At 36.8% G+C, this 19488-nt stretch overlaps 1 protein-coding gene across 1 annotated transcript in view; it reads left to right on the top strand.

Annotated features, from left to right (window-relative positions):
- The window catches only part of Tenm1 (teneurin transmembrane protein 1), a 1167432-nt gene that overhangs the window by 764190 nt on the left and 383754 nt on the right, over window positions 1–19488 (top strand). The window contains exon 7 of the mRNA XM_055612144.1: window positions 2249–2398. Within this exon, the coding sequence (XP_055468119.1) occupies window positions 2249–2398 (150 nt within the window). The remainder of the gene's footprint in view (window positions 1–2248; window positions 2399–19488) is intronic.

Below are 19488 nucleotides of genomic sequence, written 5' to 3'. Positions count from 1 at the left end.
ATAGATAGATAGATAGATAGATAGATAGATAGATAGATAGATAGATACAGATCCAACTCCAACCACTTGTGTTTAGGTAAATTAATCCTCTAAATACTTTAATGGATCCACCGTTCTTTCTATTATTGTGCCTTTAAATCAAAGTTCATCTATTTGTCAATGATCTCTTAGTACACCTATATATGTGCGTGATATTACTAAAAGACACAATCTGATAGACTAAGATCAGAAGGAAGGAGAGGAGGACCTCCCCTATCAGTGGACTTGGGGAGGGGCATGCATGCAGAAACGGGAGGGAGGGTGGGACCAACAGGGGAGGAGGGAGGAGCCTATGGGGGGATACAAAGTGAATAAACTAATTAAAAAATAAAAAAATTAAAAAACAGACAAAAAAAGACACAATCTCACTGCAAACTCCTAGATCACCTGGCCCTTACAGTCTTTCTACTCCCTCTTCTGCAGTGTTCCTTGAGCACTGTTGCTAAAGCTACAATTTCTTCTTAAGAAACTTCTATTGACTTCTTGCAAATAATTGAGAGACTCTTATGATACCACCTTAGTTTAGAATTTATTTTTCACCCACATTATTGAAACCCCATCCCAATTTGGTTCTTCGGTACATATTTTACATTTCAAATTCATTTGTTTTGCATTATTATTACATTTATCTCTCTACAAAATGTATTTTAATATCATTTATTTGCCTAAAAACACTCAATAATAACATTTGCTATCTAATTTAAATCCCTAAAGAAAATTGGCAATATCATCTGCTTAGAAAATAATTTTTCTGTTACTTAACAAATTAAATGCAAATATATAAGTATGGCACCCATAGTTTTCTAAAATACAGCTTTAATTCTACCATTCTCTCTTTACTAACCATTTCGTATCATAGTTCATCTCTGATGAACTCAAACAACTTCCTTTGTTTCAAACACATTCTGTACATTACAAAGTAATAGTTTGTTCAGGCCTCCCATAATCTTTGCCTATCTCTGTCATATTTCAAAGTACTATGCAAATATAAATATCTATCTCTAATAGTAATTCTTCTGTAACATTATTCTTCATCAATTTGGCCAAATTTAGCTTATTTTAATCAATTTATTTTAAAATAGAAAATATAGAAATCATAAAGAGAAAATTTAAAATCTTCCATAAGCTCCCAAACCATTAACATGTTGCTTCTAACACACTTTTTCTGTAGAGATGAATAAAAACATACACAGTCTACACATTTACACAATTTAGATTATATAATTCAAAGTTTTGGAGAACTTCGTATTTTCATTTGATGATGCTTCATGAATATTTCTCAGGTAGTTTTATGACATCTTGAATATTATTTTAATAACTACATAATTCTTCTTAACAATATATTACCAGGTAATTATAGACCAATTGATGAATATTTATAAAGATAACTTTTGAATATTATTTTCAGATACTATCATGGACAATCTTACATTCTTTCATAATAATTTCTTAGAAACTAATTTATTGAGTCAATGGACAGGTCAAAAATGTTAAGTTTTTGTTTATGCTCATGTTTAGTTTTGCTTTTTATTAATAATGCTTCTTTACCTTGAACAAAATTCATTATATTTTGATATTGTCATCAAGAATTAATGTGTGATCATATTCCTGCATAATGATAATAGCAAATATTTATTAGTCTTCTTATAAGTAATTAAACCTACATCATGTCAATTCTTCTATATAGTATTATGGCTAGCTTATATTTGTAATGCTACCAAATCCTACCCTAACAGACATCTAGATTTTCATACCTGTAGCAGTAATAAAGGACCTATAAAGTACTAAGCAGTGAGGAATTATTTGTCAAATTGAATTGAATCAGTCATAAGGAAATTCTTCTCCTGTATTGGTAGTTTTCTATCCACATTATTCTGCAGTTCTTTCTGTGTGCAAACCAGAGTTGCATCAGTAACGAAAATGAAAACTGACCAGATCACAGCACTGAGGGGCTGAGAGCAATCCTGTTTTAATTAGTTAACTAATCCTCCAATTTCTAAAACTATCTATTGCATAATTCTCATCTCAGTGTTTTAGCGCCAGCTATTTGAGAAAATAGCTATATTTTTTCATATAGATATAAAACTCCTCCTCCACTGGCTTAGTTAATAGACCACTGATTATGACATTTTCAGGTGCTAAAGGATAGCTGGTTTATCAGCCTTCTAAGTGAGTCAGTATAAGTTAATATATGCTTGTTTTCTTGCAGCAGTACACTTGTTTGGCCTGACGTGGCATTTGCAACCAGTTGGACAGATCTATGCTAATGGAATTAGCAATGGGAACACAGGGACTGAGTCCATGGATACTACTTACTCTCCCATTGGAGGAAAAGTTTCTGACAAATCAGAGAAAAAAGGTACAGTGACCAACATAATTGATGGGTTCTTGATTAATTATTTTCCTAATTAAGTTATTAGGACAATATCTGGGACAGATTCACTTCACATCATATTTCATTATTATTTGAAAGATCTACCCTGTGTAAACAGAACAAATCCATTGTCGCCGTCTTATAAAAGAATTTTTTTTCTCTAGTGATTTTCTGTATACCAATTAAACTTTTCAAATATGTTGCCAATTTTGAAAATAAAGAAATATTTATGGAATGGCACTTTCAATACAATAAAAATTTCATTTCACATATAACTACCCTGAAGCAAGTTGGGATTTTGATTAAGTTCCCTTGTGCCCTAGCAGAGCATTTATTTATATATAATATTTTACCAAGGGTATATAGAAAATTCTTGTATTTTTCATAAATAAAGGCAGTTTCTGCCTCATGGAAAGGTGAATATTTGTAACAAAATGGAAAAAAAGGAATTATTTTCTAGTTGGGAAGTATAACTTCTTCCTTGCTGAAAGAAAATTACTTCAAGTTCTGAATTGTTTAAATTAACCAAAATGAGCATGAACTAGGAGAGTTATTTTACAATAAATGCCACAGTACTAGCACTTCTAAATTCTAATTCATAATCAGTGATTTTAGTCCTAATAAAAAAATAAGAGTAAATGTAACTTTGTGTTATGACTTTTCTTAAAATAGGTTTAGGTATAGAGGCACTTGTGCTATGTAAAATCTTAGTATGTCTGTTTTAAAAGTAGAAATTGAGAAAAAAACTACCCTTTGGGGGGTTTTGTTTGTTTGTTTTCAAGACAGGGTTTCCTGAAATTCCTTTTGTAGACCAGGCATGAAGTCACAGAGATCTGACTGCCTTTGCCACCCTGGTGCTTGGAATAAAGGTGTGGACCACCATACCTGTATCTATTCTCTATTTTTATAAGATAAAAATTAAACAAATAAATGGAATAAATGCAACCTTACATTTTTGTAACAGTGATAAGGATTATTTTACTTTATTAGTTCTAAATACAGAATCAGTTTTTTCACTTGTTTAAATTAGTAGTCTCCGAATATTTGTTTTATTGATTTGGGTGATGTTTATATTTTTTGTTTGTTTCTTTTTTTTTTTTTTTTTGGTCGCTTTTAGAAATATAACTTTTCTTTGTTCCATGCTTCACTAAAAGTTCATAGTTAAAGTTCAGAAAAAATAAAATTTTTGTTCTAATTTTCAGTTCACAGTGCTTTTTGATTTGCATCTTATTTCAGAATACTTAATTCTAGCCAGGCCTGACCTTTCCCAGAAGTTTCACTGTGACTGCTATAATGGGGCAAGGCTGAAGGAAAGGGGTCAGAACTGGACAAGAAAAGGACCAGACTAAGCCAGTCTTTTCTTCCCCATCTCTTTTATCTACTTTTCCTTTCTTCTTCCTATTTTTCTTCTTATTTGATTCCTGCACATCTGAAGATATAAAAGCCATCATCTGGTATTAACTTCCTAGGGACTTACTTGTCACTCATGACAAAAATCAGAAATACCTACTTAAAGAAAATGCAAAATACAGGACAGCAAAAGATGATAACATGGTTGTAATAAGACGATATTAAATTTTGCATTGGAATTCACTGTCTAGTAATTCTTTTTCAGAAACTAGTTTGAAATTTAGTGTAAAGGATTAAATAATTCTCTGTTCAAGATAATTCCAGATACTTGACATGGATGACATCATGAATACAGCATTATGCCTCCTATTTTCAAGAGAAGCACGGAGATATTAAGTGCTTCACTCATGATTAAAAAAAAAACAATAAACTTCTCTCAAATTCATTAAAGAATGACTTTGGTATTTTGATGGGAATTACATTGAATCTGTAGATTGCTTTTGGCAAAATGGCCATTTTAACAATGTTAATCTTACCGATCCATGATCATGGAAGAGCTTTCTATCTCCTGATATCTTCTTCAATTTCTTCCTTCAAGGAACTGAAGTTTTTTTCAAACAGATCTTTCACTTTCTTGGTTAGAGTCACACCAAGGTACTTTACATTATTAGTGGCTATTGTGAAGGGTGTTGTTTCTCCAATTTCTTTCTTAGCCCTTTTGTCTTTGGTATACAGGAGGGCTAAATTTTTTTAGTTACTTTTGTATCCAGCCACAAGGAGTTCTCTGGTTGATTTTTTTTTTGGGGGGGGAGACTCACATATACTATCATATCTTCTGCAAATAGTGATACTTTGACATCTTCTTTTCTGATTTTTATCCCTTGATCTCCTTTAGTTGTCTTACTGCTCTAGGTAGGACTTCAAATACTAAGTTGAGATACAGAGAGAGTGGGCAGCCTTGCCATGTCCCTCATTTCAGTGGGATTGATTTAAGTTTTTCTCCATTTGGTTTGATGTTGGCTGTAGGCTTGCTGTATATTGTCTTTACTATGTTTAGGTATGTGCTTGTATCTCTGTTGTCTCCAAGACTTTAAATATGAATGGATGTTGGATTTTGTCAAATGCTTTTTCAACATCTAAGGAGATGATCATGTGGTTTTTCTCCTTCAGTTTGTTAATGTGGTGGATTACATTGATGGATTTCCATATGTTGAACCAACCTTGCATGCCTGGGATGAAGCCTACTTGGTCATGGTGGATGATATCTTTGATGTGTTCTTATATTCGCTTTGCAAGTATTTTAATGAGTATTTTTTTTTGCATCAATGTTCATAAGAGAAATAGGTCTAAGGTTCTCTTTTTATTGATGGGTCTTTGTGTGGTTTAGGTATCATGGTGACTGTGGCTTCATAGAATGAGTTTGGTAATGATCCTTCTGTTTTTATTTTGTGGAAGAGTTTAAAGAGAATTGGAGTTACCTCTTCTTTGAAGATCTGGTAGTATTCTCCGCTGACAACATATGCCCCCTCCTTGTTTTTTTGAAGGGAGAATTTTTTTTTTAATTTTATTTTTCTTTTTAGTTACATTTTGTTAATTCTGTGTCCCAGCTGTATCCCGCTCCCTCATTCCCTCCCCAACCCCGCACTCCCTCCCTGGTCTCCTCCCTGCCCCTTTCCAAGTCCACTGATAGGGGAGGACCTCCTCCCCTTTCATTTGACCCTGTTTTATCAGGTATCTTCAGGGCTGGAGAATTTTGACGACTGTTTCTATTTCCTTGGAGGATATAGGACTATTTAATTTATTTACCTGATCTTGAGTTAATTTTGTAGATGGAATCTATTTTAAAAATTGTTCATTTAGACTTTCAAATTTTGTGGTTTATAGGCTTTCATAGTGAATCCTAATGATTGTTTGGAATTTCTCAGTGTCTGTCATTATGACCCCCTTTTCATTTCTGAATTTGCTGATTTGGATAGTTTCTCTCTGCCTTTTAGTTAGTTTGGTTAAGGGTTTGTCTATCTTGTTGATTTTGTCAAAGAACCAGCTCTAGGTAACATTGGATCTTTGAATTGTTTTCCTTGTTTCTAATTCATTGATTTCAGCTCTTGAGTTTGATTATTTCCAATCCTCTACTCCTCTTGTGTGTGTCTGCTATTTTTTTTTTTCCTAAGGCTTTTAGGTATACCATTAAGTTGCGTGTATCAGATGTCACAAATTTCTCTCTGGAGGCACTTAAGGCTATGAACTTTCCTCTGCGCACTGCTTTCAATTGTGTCCCATAAGTTTGGGTAAGTTGTGCCTTCATTTTCACTGAATTTTAGGATGTCTCTAATTTCTTTTTTCATTTCTTCCCTGACCAAGCTCTAATTGAGTAGAGAGTTGTTTATTTTACATGTTTATGTAGGCCTTTATTAGTTCTGTTATTGTTGAGATCTAGTTTTAGGCCCTAGTGGTTTGATAGGATACCAGGGATTATTTTGATCTTCTTGTATATGTTGAGGGTTGCTTTGTGAACAACTATATGGTCAATTTTTGAGAGGGTTCCATGAGGTGCTGAAAAGAAGGTGTATTCTTTTGAGTTTGGGTGAAATTTTCTGTAGATATCTATTGGGTCCATTTGATTTAGGCCCTCTGAAAGTGTCATTATTTGCCTATGGAACTTCTGTCTAGATGATCTGTCCCATGGTGCGAATGGAGTGTTGATCCTTCCCACTATTTAGATTTTGGGATCGATGTGTGATTTAAGCTTTAATATTGTTTCATTTACAAATGCAGGTGCTCTTTTATTTGGGGCATAGATGTTCAGGATTGTGATGTTCTCCTGGTGTATTGTTCCTTTGATGAGAATGAAGTGTTCCTCCTCATCTTTTTTGATTAATTTTAGTTGAAAGTCTATTTTATTAGATATTAGGATAGCTTCCTCAGCTTGTTTTCTGGGTCCTTTAGCTTAAAAAAAATTCCAGCCCTTTACTCTGAGGTAGTGTTTATGTTTGTTGCAGATGCATGTTACTTGAATGCAGCAGAATGTTGGATCTGGTTTCCGCAACCATTCTTTTAGGTTGTGTCTTTTTATTGGAGAGTTGGAATCCATTGATTTTAATAGATAATAGTGACCAATGAATGTTAGTTTCTTTTATTGTGGTTTTGGTGGTGTTACTGTGTTTCAATGTTTATTTTCTTTTAATTCTTTGTTGTGATGTTATCTATATCCTGTGTTTCTTGGGTGCAATTGCTTTGGTTGGATTGGAGTTTTTCTACTCTTATCTTCTGGAGAGCTTGTTTGCTGTATAAATACTGTTTAAGTTCAGTTTTCCCATGGAATATTTTGTTTTCTCCACCTATGTTGATTGAAACTTTGCTGGGTAGAGTATCCTCTGTTGGCATCTTTGGTCTCTTAGAGTCTGCATGACACCTGCCCAGGCCCTTCTGGCTTTCATCATTTCTGTTGAGAAGTCTGGTGTGATTCTGATAGGTCTACCATTATATGTTATTTGACTTTTTCCCCTCTCTGCTTTTAACATATTTTCTTTGTTCTGTAGATCTAATGTTTTGCTTATTATGTGACATGAGGACTTTCTTTTCTGGTCTAGTCTATTTGTTGTTCTGTAGGCCTCTTGTATGTTAATGGACATCTCTTTAAGTGGGAAAATTTTCTTTTTTCAGATTATTTTATTATTTATTCTTATATTCAATTATTTATTAATTTTTATATTAATTACAGTTTATTCATTTTTTATCCCAGCTGTAGCCCCATCCTCATTCCCTCCTAATCCTTCCTTGCCTCTCTCATCTCATGCCATGCTCTTCTCCAATTTGACTGATGGGGGGGTCCTCCTCCCCTTACATCTGACTCTAGCTTATCAGGTCTCCTCAGGACTAGCTGTATTGTCCTCCTCTCTGGCCCTGCAAGACTGATCCCCCCAAAAGGGGAGGTGATCAAAGAGCCAGTCACATACTTCATGTTAAAGACAACCCTTGTTCCCCTTACTAGTGTACCAGCTTGGATACTGAGCTGCCAGGGGCTACATCTGAGGTTCTATGTTATCCCCTTGCACGGTCCTTGGTTGGAGTATCAATCTCAGAAAAAAACCCTCTGTCCATATTTTTCAGTTCTGTTGCTCTCCTTGTAGAGCTCCTGTCCTTTCCAGGTCTTATTATCTCCCACTTCTTTCCTAAGATTCTGTGCCCTCTCCCCAAAGTTGGTTATGAGTCTCAGCATCTGCTTTGACACACTGCTGGGTAGAGTCTTTTAGAAGCTCTCTGTGGTAGGCTCCTTTTCTGTTTTCTGTTTTCTCCTTCTTCCAATGGAAAAAATAAAATAAAATTCTTCTTTATTTTTGTGAACATTTTCTGGACCTTGGAACCTGGAATCTTCTTTTTCTTCTCTTCTATTATTCTTAGATTTTGTCTTGATTTCTTGGATGTTTTGTGTTTGGAACTTTTCTGATTTTACTTTTCCTTTGCGAGATGCATCAATTTCTGCAATTTTATCTTCAGTGCCTGAGATTCTCTCTTCCATCTCTTTTATTCTGTTGGTGATGCTTACCTCTGTGGTTCCTGATCTTTCTCTCTAAGTTCTCCAGCTTCAGGGTTTTCTCTGTTTGTGTTTTCTTTATTGATTCTAATTCTGTTTTCCTGTCTTGCACCATTACCTTCATCTGTTTGAGTGTGGATTCCTGTCTTTCCATGATGGCCTCTAGTTTTTGGTTTGTTTCATCTGTATATACCTCTTCTTGTGCCTCTACATGTGCTTCTATTTGTTTGGCTGTACTTGCCTATATTTCTTTGATAGCTTTTTTCATTTCTTCTTTATGTGTCTCTAATAACTGGATAAGCATAGCTTTAAATAATTTTCCTGTGTTTCTGATGAATTAAAATTGCATTGATTTTGGATGTTGCTGGTGAAGCTTTTATGTCCTGATTTTTATTGAATGTATTCTTAGAGTGACCTCTATCCATCTCCTTATCAGTAACCATCAATGCTTTCCTGGAGTCTGTACTTCAGACTCCTTCCATCTCTGGTGTCTGGAGTATTCTTCAGGAAGATGAGAGATCTTCACCCATTTGATATTGAATGTTGGTGTTTCAGCAGTAGCTAAGGGGGAATGTCTCAGGTGCCTTTGTGCAAGTGCGGGCATCTCTGGCTGTGTGCCTTAAAGGATGGAGCTTAAGAGGGGGAGGAGGTGAGGATTCTTGAACTGTTGGAGAGCACCATCAGCATGCAGAGTTGCCCTGCCCTGTTGTCAGTGGACTACAGGCCTGTAGTACTTTCCTCCTGGTATTCAGATCTGTCTGAGCTCCAGGAATTGTTTTACCTGGATTCCACTGTTAGACCCACAGAACAGGGACTTAAATATTGAGAATGCTGCTCCAAGAATCCCTATGTTGCTTACAGCAGTAGGGGTGTGGGTGGGAGGGATCTGATTTCTGGTTGCTAGTATAGAGGGACACTGGATCTGTGGCTCTGCAAGCACTCACATAAAGGTACACTCACATGCTTGCAGGCCTAATTGGAAAGCACAGGCTTCCCCCTGTTCTCTACTCTCAGATTTGTGTTCACAGGGGCAAATGAGAACGCAGAGATCCATCAGCTCAGTGGTGTCCGCTGTTTGGCCAGTGGGCAGGAAGGCCTGTACTTGAGGTAACTAACTCTGTAGTTTCAGTCAGAAAGCATGGAGGCTCCTGCTTGGACTAGCTATAGCCCTGCCACAGCTTCAGATCTGGAAGGCCAGCCTGTGCCATTTCAGTCACTGAGCATGAAGGTTCCTGCTTGGACTAGCAGCCACCCTGCAGCAGCTGCAGCCCTGGCAGTCCTGAGAGACCTTCCTGTGCCATTTCAGTCACCAAGCATGGAAGCTCATGGTTCAGCAACCACTGCTGCACCCACAGAGCAGGGAGACCCATGCTTGGGACACAGGGAAGTGCAAGGGGTTTGAATATTCACTACTCTCAGTCTCAGGAGAAGTCCATGGGTGACAGGGATCCTAACTGTCCCAGATCATGGGTTTTCCTCTCTCACCCAGGAAGCCTCAATGTGGATGTTCTGGCTTAAGCTGCCCCCCCTCTACCTCACCAATTTCATAGTTTTATATCCTGCACCCCTCAGATTCGGTATGAACTGGTCACTGCCATCTTGGATCCTCCCAGTTCATTTTTTATATTTTATTTTTATTAATTAAAATTTATTCACTTTGTATTCCACCTGTAGCTCCCTCCTTCTTCCCCTCCCAATCCCACCCTTCCTTCTTTTTCTCCACCATCGTCCTCCTCCTGTCCACTGATAGGTGACAATGCTGCCACTCCTGTTGAGAAATGATAGACTAGGATCAGATGGAAGGAAAGGAGGACTTCCCCAGTTCATCTTTTAAAAGTCCAGTACATACTTACTTATAAGTGGATATTAGACATAATATAAGATAAACATACTAAAATCTGTATACCTTAAGGAAGCTAAGCAAGAAGGAGAATAAAATAATCAACCTCACTCAGAAAAGCAAATGGGATGAACATCAGAAGAGGGAGGAAATAGGGAACAGTACAGGTGCCTAACACAGAGAACCTCTGAAAGACTTTACCACCAGTATATCAAAGCAGCTGCTGAGACTCATAGCCGTACTTTGGCCAGAATGCAGGTAATCTTATGAAAGACTGGGGAGATAGAAAGACCTGGAGTGGACAGGAGCTCCACAAGGAGAGCAATAAAACTGAAAAATCTGGGCACAGGGGTCTTTTCTGAGACTGATACTCCAAACAAGTACCATACATGGAGATAACCTAGAACCCCTGCTCAGATGTAGTCCAAGGCAGTTCAATATCCACATGGGTACCCTAGTAAGGGGAACAGGGGCTGTCTCTGACATGAAGTATGTGGCTGCCTCTTTGATCACCTCCCCCTGAGGGGGGAGAAGCCTTACCAGTCCACAGGGGAAAACAATGAAGCCAGTCCTGAGGAGACCAGATAGGCTAGGGTCTGAGGGAAGAGGAGGAGAACCCTGCCATATCAGTGGACTTGAGAAGGGGCCTGGGAGGAAGTGAAAAAGGCTGCATGGGATTGGGAGGTGATGAGAGAGGGTACTATAGCTGGGATACAAAGTGAATCAAATATAATTCATAATAAATAAATAAATTTTAAAACCTAAAAAAAAAAAACAAGAAATTACTCACCTGATTCCAGAGCTTTGACACAGTAAAATGGTACAAAAAACCATTCCCCTTGAAATGAACCCAGTGAAAACTGCTTTACATGTTACTGCTCAATTATAAGAACAAATCTGGAAAACTACTTCAATTTAATAATTTATTAAGAAACATCATTGTATGTTACCCCTTTTAAGTCAACCACACATTCCAAGGCTGTATGAAAAGAAATTAGGAAATTCAAAGTTACATTTGTAGGAAGATATAGGCATGAAGGGTGGACATGGGTCTCGTTGTATAAGAGAATTGAGTGTGATCAAATATATTAAATTGTCAAAGAATTACTAAAAATATTATTTTAAACGAAACATAATTACGTATTCACATACCAGAAAAGCAGAAGTGAAACTATTTAAGAAGAAAAAATCAAAACAAAACAGCAAAGTCAAGGAGTGGAGGGTGTAATAGTGGAGAAAGATAAATTAGAACAAAGATCAACGACACACACACATACACCCATGCAAACATAACAAAATCCATTACTTTGTATGCTAACTTAAAATTCATTTAAATATTAGGTAGAAAAGTCATTAGTCATTATGTTTTGGTTTTTTTTTTGGTATTCACTTTTTTAAAATTCTTTATTAATTACACTTTATTCACTTTGTATCCCCCCCCATAAACCCCTCCCTTCTCCTCTCCCAATCCCACCCTCCCTTCCTCTTCTCCACGCATGCCCCTCCCCAAGTTCACTGATAGGGGAGGTCTTCTTTTCCTTCCTTCTGATCCTAGTCAATTAGGTCTCATCAGGAGTGGCTGCATTGTCTTCTTCTGTGGCCTGGCAATGGTCATTATGTTTTTTAAATAGTTCTTTGAAATTTTTTAAATATGTTTTGATCATATTCACCCCTCCCCCATTTCTTCCCAGATCCATTCCCTTCCATACTTATTTAACTTTATATCCTTTACTATTGTTAACACACATAAAATCTAATTAATACCACCAAGTATTTCTGGATGTGTAGTATTATACTGGAGCATGGTCAACTTTGCAGGGGCTACACTCTAAAAAAATATAACTCTCAGTAGGTATTAATCACCAATAGCTGCTCAGCTAAGCATGGGACTTCATGCGCACTTTTCCTTCCATATTGAGATTTAATCCAGATGGAGCTTGTACTGGTCTTGTGTGCTGTCACAACTGCTGTGAATTCCTATGTGCAGCTGTCCTGTTTTGTTTTGAAAACACTGTTTCCATGTAATCATCTACTGTTTCTGGCTCTTAAAATCTTTCTGCCCCCTCTTCTGCATTCATCCCTGAACCTTGGAGGAGGCAATGTAACATGAAAGTCTCATTCTGAACATTCTGGAATTTCTTATTCTTTTCCCCTTGAGCAGTTATATGTCTCACTGCTACTCATTATCTACTGATGAGGATTAAAAGGCACCTTAATCTATGCATATTAGAATAAATCTCAAGAATCAGGTGGTCTCTTACTGTGCTATGTAAATCAAATTATGAGTTTCAAGTAACTTTATGGAAACCTTAACTGTAACTGCTTATCACAGTTATGTTAAACTACTACTGTATATTGTTATATTTACTAAGTAAAAACATGGCTGTTTTTTTAAATGGTATGTCTACCATGAAATAGAACCACTAGAAGAAATACTACTTTATAAGGATATTTTCAAATAATCAAATGATTCCTATAAGAATGCAGTTCAGGAAGCTTCTAATAGTTTTGTATGTTCTAAAATACAACTGACAACAAGATCATTGTTTTTACATTGGTTTCCTGAATATTCAAGATCTAATGGCATAACACTGAAGTTAATAAACTGGGCCCTATAGTCAGACAAACACAATTCTGTATCATGTATCAGTTCTCCAAACTCAAGTAACTGAAGCATGAATTAAGTATAAAATTAGCTGAATAGAACCTCTCTTATGGCTTTGTAAGTACGAAATGAAAGATGAATAGAATGTGTATCACTGTCCCTAGCACATTGTTTAACCTAGCTGTAATATTTATTGGTTAAAAAATGGGAAAATACCTTAAGTGTCATGGGAAATAAAGACTTATTCACTCAACAGTTAGGGTCCATGTAACTTCCAATTTGTCAGCTATTATTTTAAGTTAACACCTTGGTAAAAGGTCATAGATAAATTAAATAATAGTTTTTAAATCAAATTCCATTTGAATCCATTCCCCAGTTATGATATTTGTCCTCTTCTCATTAAGAGATAAGCATGTTTACCACTTGGTTAATTAAATATTAAAAAACAGAGAACTCATTATTAGTATTTAATGTGGTAAAATTTCTAAGAATATGATAAAACGTGTCACATATATCAGCAATATGCTGGAATCTAACAGATTATCTACTAATTATCTAAGTTGTAGTAATTTTAATAAGAACACCTACAATTGAAAGAATTTAATTTGATCAGATACTAACTACATTAAAACCTTACAAAGTAGACTTAATTAACATTCACCTAGAAACATTATGAAACAACTAGTTTAAGTAGAGCATAGTAAATAAAAACAAGTAAAATGCTTGCATTTAGACCTCAGTCATGTATCATCTATAAATTATACTATAATGTATTGTTTATACCATGCATAGTAATGACTACAACACGTAGTTTTTAAATCTTAAAGATGGAATCTAAGATCCTATTTAAAGTAGGAGAAAATGAGGATGTGAAAGGTCAAGGTCACAAAAGAATTGGTACTGGTACTTGGTTCTATATTTTATTTTTATTTTTCTATCATTTTAACAACATAATGCAAAATAAACATCTGAATTGCTGAAGAACTTCTCAACATAAAAGCTTCAAAGATAAAACACCACAAGCAAAGTAATGGATTATATTTAGTCTAATGCCACAGGGAGGTTTTTTTGCCTTAGATTCTTTTTAACATTTTAAAATTTATTTATTACAATTTATTTACTTTGTATCCTTGCTGTAGCCCCCTCCCTCATCTCCTTTCATTCCCGCCCTCCCTCCCTCTTCTCCCCCTGTGCTCTTTCTCTAGTCCACTGATAGGGGAGGACCTCCTCTACTTCTCTCTGACACTAGCCTAGCAGGTCTCATCAGGACTGGCTGCATTGTCTCCCTCTATGGCCTGGGAAGGCTGCAACCCACAGGGGGAGGTGTTAGCCACTGAATTCATGTAAGAGATAGCTCCTGCCCCCTCAACTAGGGAAATCTCTTGGAAATTGAGCAGCCTAAATATGGCTTCCTTTGAGAAGGGGTTCTAGGTCCTCTTCATGCATGGTCCTTGGTTGGAGTATCTGTCTCTGCAGGCCCTCTCTGAGCCCAGGTTTTTTTGGCTCTGATGGTCTCCTTGTGAAGTTCTTGTTCCCTTCATGTCTTTCTATATCCCTCTTCTACAATAAGGTTTCCTACACTCTACACAAAATTTGGCGATGAGTCTCAGTATCTACTTTGTGATACCCTGATGAGTATAGTCTTTCAGAGGTAGCCTGTAGAAGGCTCCTGTCCTGTTCCTTGTCTTCTACTTTTGATGTCTTTCTTGTTTGCCCTTATGAGTGAGCTTTCAGTCTCTTCCTTAGGGTCCTCCTTGTTGTTTAGCTTCTTTAGGACTATAGAATTTAGTATGTTTATCCTGTATTATATGGCTACTATCCACTGGTAAATGAGTATATACCATATGTGTATTTCTGCTTTTGGGTACCACACTCAAGAAGATCTTTTCTAATTCCCACCAATTGTTTGCAAATTTCATTATTTTCTTCCTATTATTTGCTGAGTAGTATTCTACTGTGTAAATATACCACACTTTCTGTATCTATTCTTCAGTTGAGACACATCGAAGTTGTTTCCAGATTCTGGCTATTATGAATAATGCTGCTATGTATTGAAGACCCAGAAATAAATCCACACATCTTCGGATACTTGATTTTTGACAAAGAAATAAAAAAAAAACATTACAAGGGAAAAATATAGCATCTTCAACAAATGGTGCTGGTCTAACTGGATGTCTACATGTAGAAAAACCAAATAGGTCCATATTTATCACCCTGCACAAAACTAAAGTCCAGGTGGTTCAAAGACCTCAATATAAAAACAGACACACTAAATCTGTTAGAATAAAAAGTTGGGAAGAACCTTGTACTCATTGACACAGGAGACAATTTTCTGAACAGAACATCAGCTGCACAGACTCAACTATACAACAAGGACATTTGCTCAACTATGATCATAGCAATATATTTCTGTTTTAATAAAAGCTTTTCTAAAGTATAGCAGAGATCTGACTTCTGAGCAGATTTATAAAACTTTAAAATGCAAACTTATTGTATAAAAAATCATGCTAAATGTTCTTGGTCATATATGTATAATGTGATTCTCATTTGAATTTAATTATTATCTTATTTTCCACCAATATACACCTTTCCTGTGATGACATAACAAATAATTCTGTCTTATGGGCTCTTGATCTCAATATTCAAAAAAGGTACTAAGTAGACTAGTGTATAATAGTGTAGTTAGCATTCCAGGGTAGTGCTTTCTTTCTTTTTTTTTTTGAATTTTATTTTTTTCTTATCAGTTACATTTTATTAACTCTGTATCCCAGCCGTGTCCCGATCCCTCATTCCCTCCCAGTCCCTCCCTCCCTCCCTCCCTCATCTCCACCGTGCCCCTTGCCAAGTCCACTAATAGGGAGGACCTCCTCCCCATTCATCTGATCCTGTTTTATCAGGTATCTTCAGGACTGGCTGCAAAGCTCTCCTCTGTGGCCTAACAGGACTGTTCCTTCCTTGGGGGGTGGGGAGGGCAAAGAGCCAGTCATTGAGTTCCTGTTAGTAATAGTCCTTGTTCCCCTCACTATGGGAAACCAATTGGTTACTGAGCTACCACAGGCTACATCTGAGCAGAGGTTCTAGGTTACATTCATACATGGTCCTTGGTTGCATGTCAGTCTCAGAAAAGACCCTGTGCCCAGATATATTTGGTCCTTGTGGAGCTCCTATCCTTTCCTCATCAGACTAACTGCCCTTCTTTCTTATGATTCCCTGTACTCTGCCAAAGGTTTGGTCATGAGTCTTTGCTTTGAAAACACTGCTAGTTAGAGTATTTCAAATGCCCTCAGTAGACTCCTGTCATACGTTCAATATGCATCCCATCTGTCTTTCTAAACGAAGATTGATAATCTTACCCCATGTCCGCTCTCTTGATTATCATTTTTAGGTGTGTAGATTTCATTATGTTTATCATATCTTATAGGTCTATATAAGTGAGTATATACCGTTTTTGTCTTTCTCCTTCTGGGATATTTCACTCAGGATGATCTTTTCTAGATCCCACCATTTGCCTGCAAATTTCATGATTTCCTCCTTTTTGATTGCTGAGTAGTATTACATTGTGTAAAAATACCACAATTTCTGTACCCATTCATCCCTTGATGGACATCTGGGTTGTTTCCAGGTTCTGGCTATTACAAATAAAGCTGTTATAAACATGGTTGAGCAAATATCCCATTTGTGTACTTGAGCAAACTTTGGGTATATACCTAGCAGTGGTATAGCTGGGTCTTGAGGAAGCACTATTCCTAATTGTCTTAGAAAGCATCAGATAGATTTCCAGAGTGGTTGTACCAGTTTACATTCCCACAAGCAGTGGAGGAGGGTTCCCCTTTCTCCACAACCTATCCAGCATGTGTTGTCCCTTGAGTTTTTCATTTTGGCCATTCTGATGGGTGTAAGGTGATATCTCAGGGTCGTTTTGATTTGCATTTCCCTGATAGCTAATGAGGATGAGCATTTCTTTAAGTGTTTCTCTGCCATTCGATATTCCTCTGTCGAGAATTCTCTGTTTAGCTCTGTTCCCCATTTTTTAATTGGATTACTTGGTTTGCTGCTTTTCAGCTTCTTTAGTTCTTTGTATATACTGGATATTAGTCCTCTGTCAGATAAAGGGTTAGTGAAGATTCTTTCCCAATCTGTAGGCAGGCGTTTTGTTTTGATGACAGTGTCCTTTGCTTTACAGAAGCTTTTCAGTTTCATGAGGTCCCATTAATTGATTGTTGCTCTTAGAGTCTGTGCTGTTGGTGTTCTGTTCAGGAACTTGTCTCCTGTGCCAATGAGTTCTAGGCTGTTCCCCACTTTTTCTTCTAACAGATTTAGAGTATCTGGTTTTATGTTGAGGTCTTTATTCCACTTGGACTTTAGTTTTGTGCAGGGTGATAAATATAGATCTATTTTCATTTTTCTGCATGTGGACATCCAGTTGGACCAGCACCATTTGTTGAAGATGCTGTCTTTTTTTCCATTGAATGGTTTTGGCTTCTTTGTCAAAAATCGAGTATTCATAGGTGTGTGGGTTTATTTCTGGGTCTTCTATGCGGTTCCATTGATCCTCCTTTCTGTTTTTATGCCAATACCATGCAGTTTTTATCACTGTTGCTCTGTAGTACAACTTGAGATAGGGGATGGAGATACCTCCAGATGATCTGTTGATGTACAGGATTGTTTTAGAGATTCTGGGTTTTTTTGTTTCTCCATATGAAGCTGAGAATCTTTTTTTCAAGGTCTGTAAAGAATTGAGTTGGTATTTTGATGGGAATTGCATTGAATCTGTAGATTGCTTTTGGCAGGATGGCCATTTTCACAATGTTAATCCTACCAATCCATGAGCACGGGAGATCTTTCCATCTTCTGAGATCTTCAATTTCTTTCTTCAGAGACTTGAAGTTTTTCTCAAACAGGTCTTTCACTTGCTTGGTTAGTGTCACCCCAAGGTACTTTATGTTATTAGTGGCTATTGTGAAGGGTGTTGTTTCCCTAATTTCTTTCTCGGCCCTTTTGTCTTTGGTATACAGGAGGGCTTCTGATTTTTTTTGAGTTGATTTTGTATCCTGCCACTTTGGTGAAGGTGTTTATCAACTGGAGGAGTTGTCTGGTTGAATTCTTGGGGTCGCTCATATATACTATCATATCATCTGCGAATAGTGACACTTTGACCTCTTCCTTTCAGATTTGTATCCCCTTGATCTCCTTTAGTTGTCTTATTGCTCTGGCTAGGACTTCAAGTACTATGTTGAAGAGGTAGGGAGAGAGTGGGCAGCCTTGTCTTGTCCCTGATTTCAGTGGGATTGATTTAAGTTTCTCTCCATTGAGTTTGATGTTGGCTATAGGCTTGCTGTATATTGCCTTTACTATGTTTAGATATGTGCCTTGTATTCCTGATCTCTCCAAGACTTTAAACATGAATGGGTGTTGGACTTTGTCAAATGCTTTTTCAGCATCTAAGGAGATGATCATGTGGATTTTCTCCTTCAGTTTGTTTATGTGGTGGATTTTATATTGATGGATTTCCGTATGTTGATCCACCCTTGCATGCCTTGGATGAAGCCTACTTGGTCATGGTGGATGATATCTTTGATGTGTTCTTGGATTCGGTTTACAAGTATTTTATTGAGTATTTTTGCATCAATATTCATAAGAGAGATAGGTCGGGAGTTCTCTTTTATTGTTGGGTCTTTGTGTGGTTTAGGTATCAGGGTGACTGTTGCTTCATAGAATGAGTTTGGTAATGTACCTTCTGTTTCTATTTTGTGGAATAGTTTGAGGAGAATTGGTGTGAACACTTCTTTGAAGGTCTGGTAGAATTCCACTCTGAAACCATCTGCCGAGGGCTTTTTTTGGAGGGGAGACTGTGAATGACTGCTTCAATTTCCTTGGGGGATATATGGTTGTTCAGTCTTTCTACCTGATCTTGACTTAATGTTGGAAGATGGAATCTATCACGAAAATTGTCCATTTCATTTAGGTTTTCAAATTTTGTGGCATATAGGCTTTTGTAGTATGACCTTATGATTGTTTGAATTTCCTTTGTGTCTGTAGTTATGTCACCCTTTTCATCTCTGATTTTGTTGATTTGGATAGATTCTCCCTGCTTTTTAGATAGTTTGGCTAAGGGTTTGTCTATCTTGTTGATTTTCTCAAAGAACCAGCTTTTTGTTTCATTGATTCTTTGAATAGTTTTATTTGTTTCTAATTGATTGATTTCAGCCCTGAGTTTGATTATTTCCAGCCTTCTGCTCCTCTTGGGTGTATCTGCTTCTTTTTTTTTTTTCTAGGTTTTTCAGTTGGGCCATTAAGTTGTTTGTATGTGATGTTACAAATTTCTTCTTGCAGGCACTTAGTGCTATAAATTTTCCCCTGAGCACTGCTTTCAATGTGTCCCATAAATTTGGGTATGTTGTGCCTTCATTTTCATTGAATTCTAGGAAGTCTTTAATTTCTTTCTTTATTTCTTCCTTAACACAGCTGTCGTTGAGTAACAAATTGTTCAGTTTCCATGTGCGTGTAGGCTGTTTGTTATTTCTGTTGTTGTTGAGGTCCAGCTTAAGTCCATGGTGGTCAGATAGAATACAAGGGATTATTTCAATCTTTTTGTATCTGTTGAGGCTTGCTTTATGACCAACTATATGGTCTATTTTGGAGAAGGGTCCTTGGGGTGCTGAAAAGAAGGTATACTCTTTTGAATTTGGATGAAAAGATCTGTAGACATCTATTAGATCCATTTGATTTAGGGTCTCTGTAAGTGT

The sequence above is a fragment of the Psammomys obesus genome, unplaced genomic scaffold (genome assembly GCF_907164565.1).
Source record: "Psammomys obesus unplaced genomic scaffold, mPsaObe1.curated_primary_1811, whole genome shotgun sequence".
In the NCBI taxonomy this organism is placed as follows: domain Eukaryota; kingdom Metazoa; phylum Chordata; class Mammalia; order Rodentia; family Muridae; genus Psammomys; species Psammomys obesus.
This window is presented reverse-complemented; position numbering and strand designations above follow the sequence as displayed.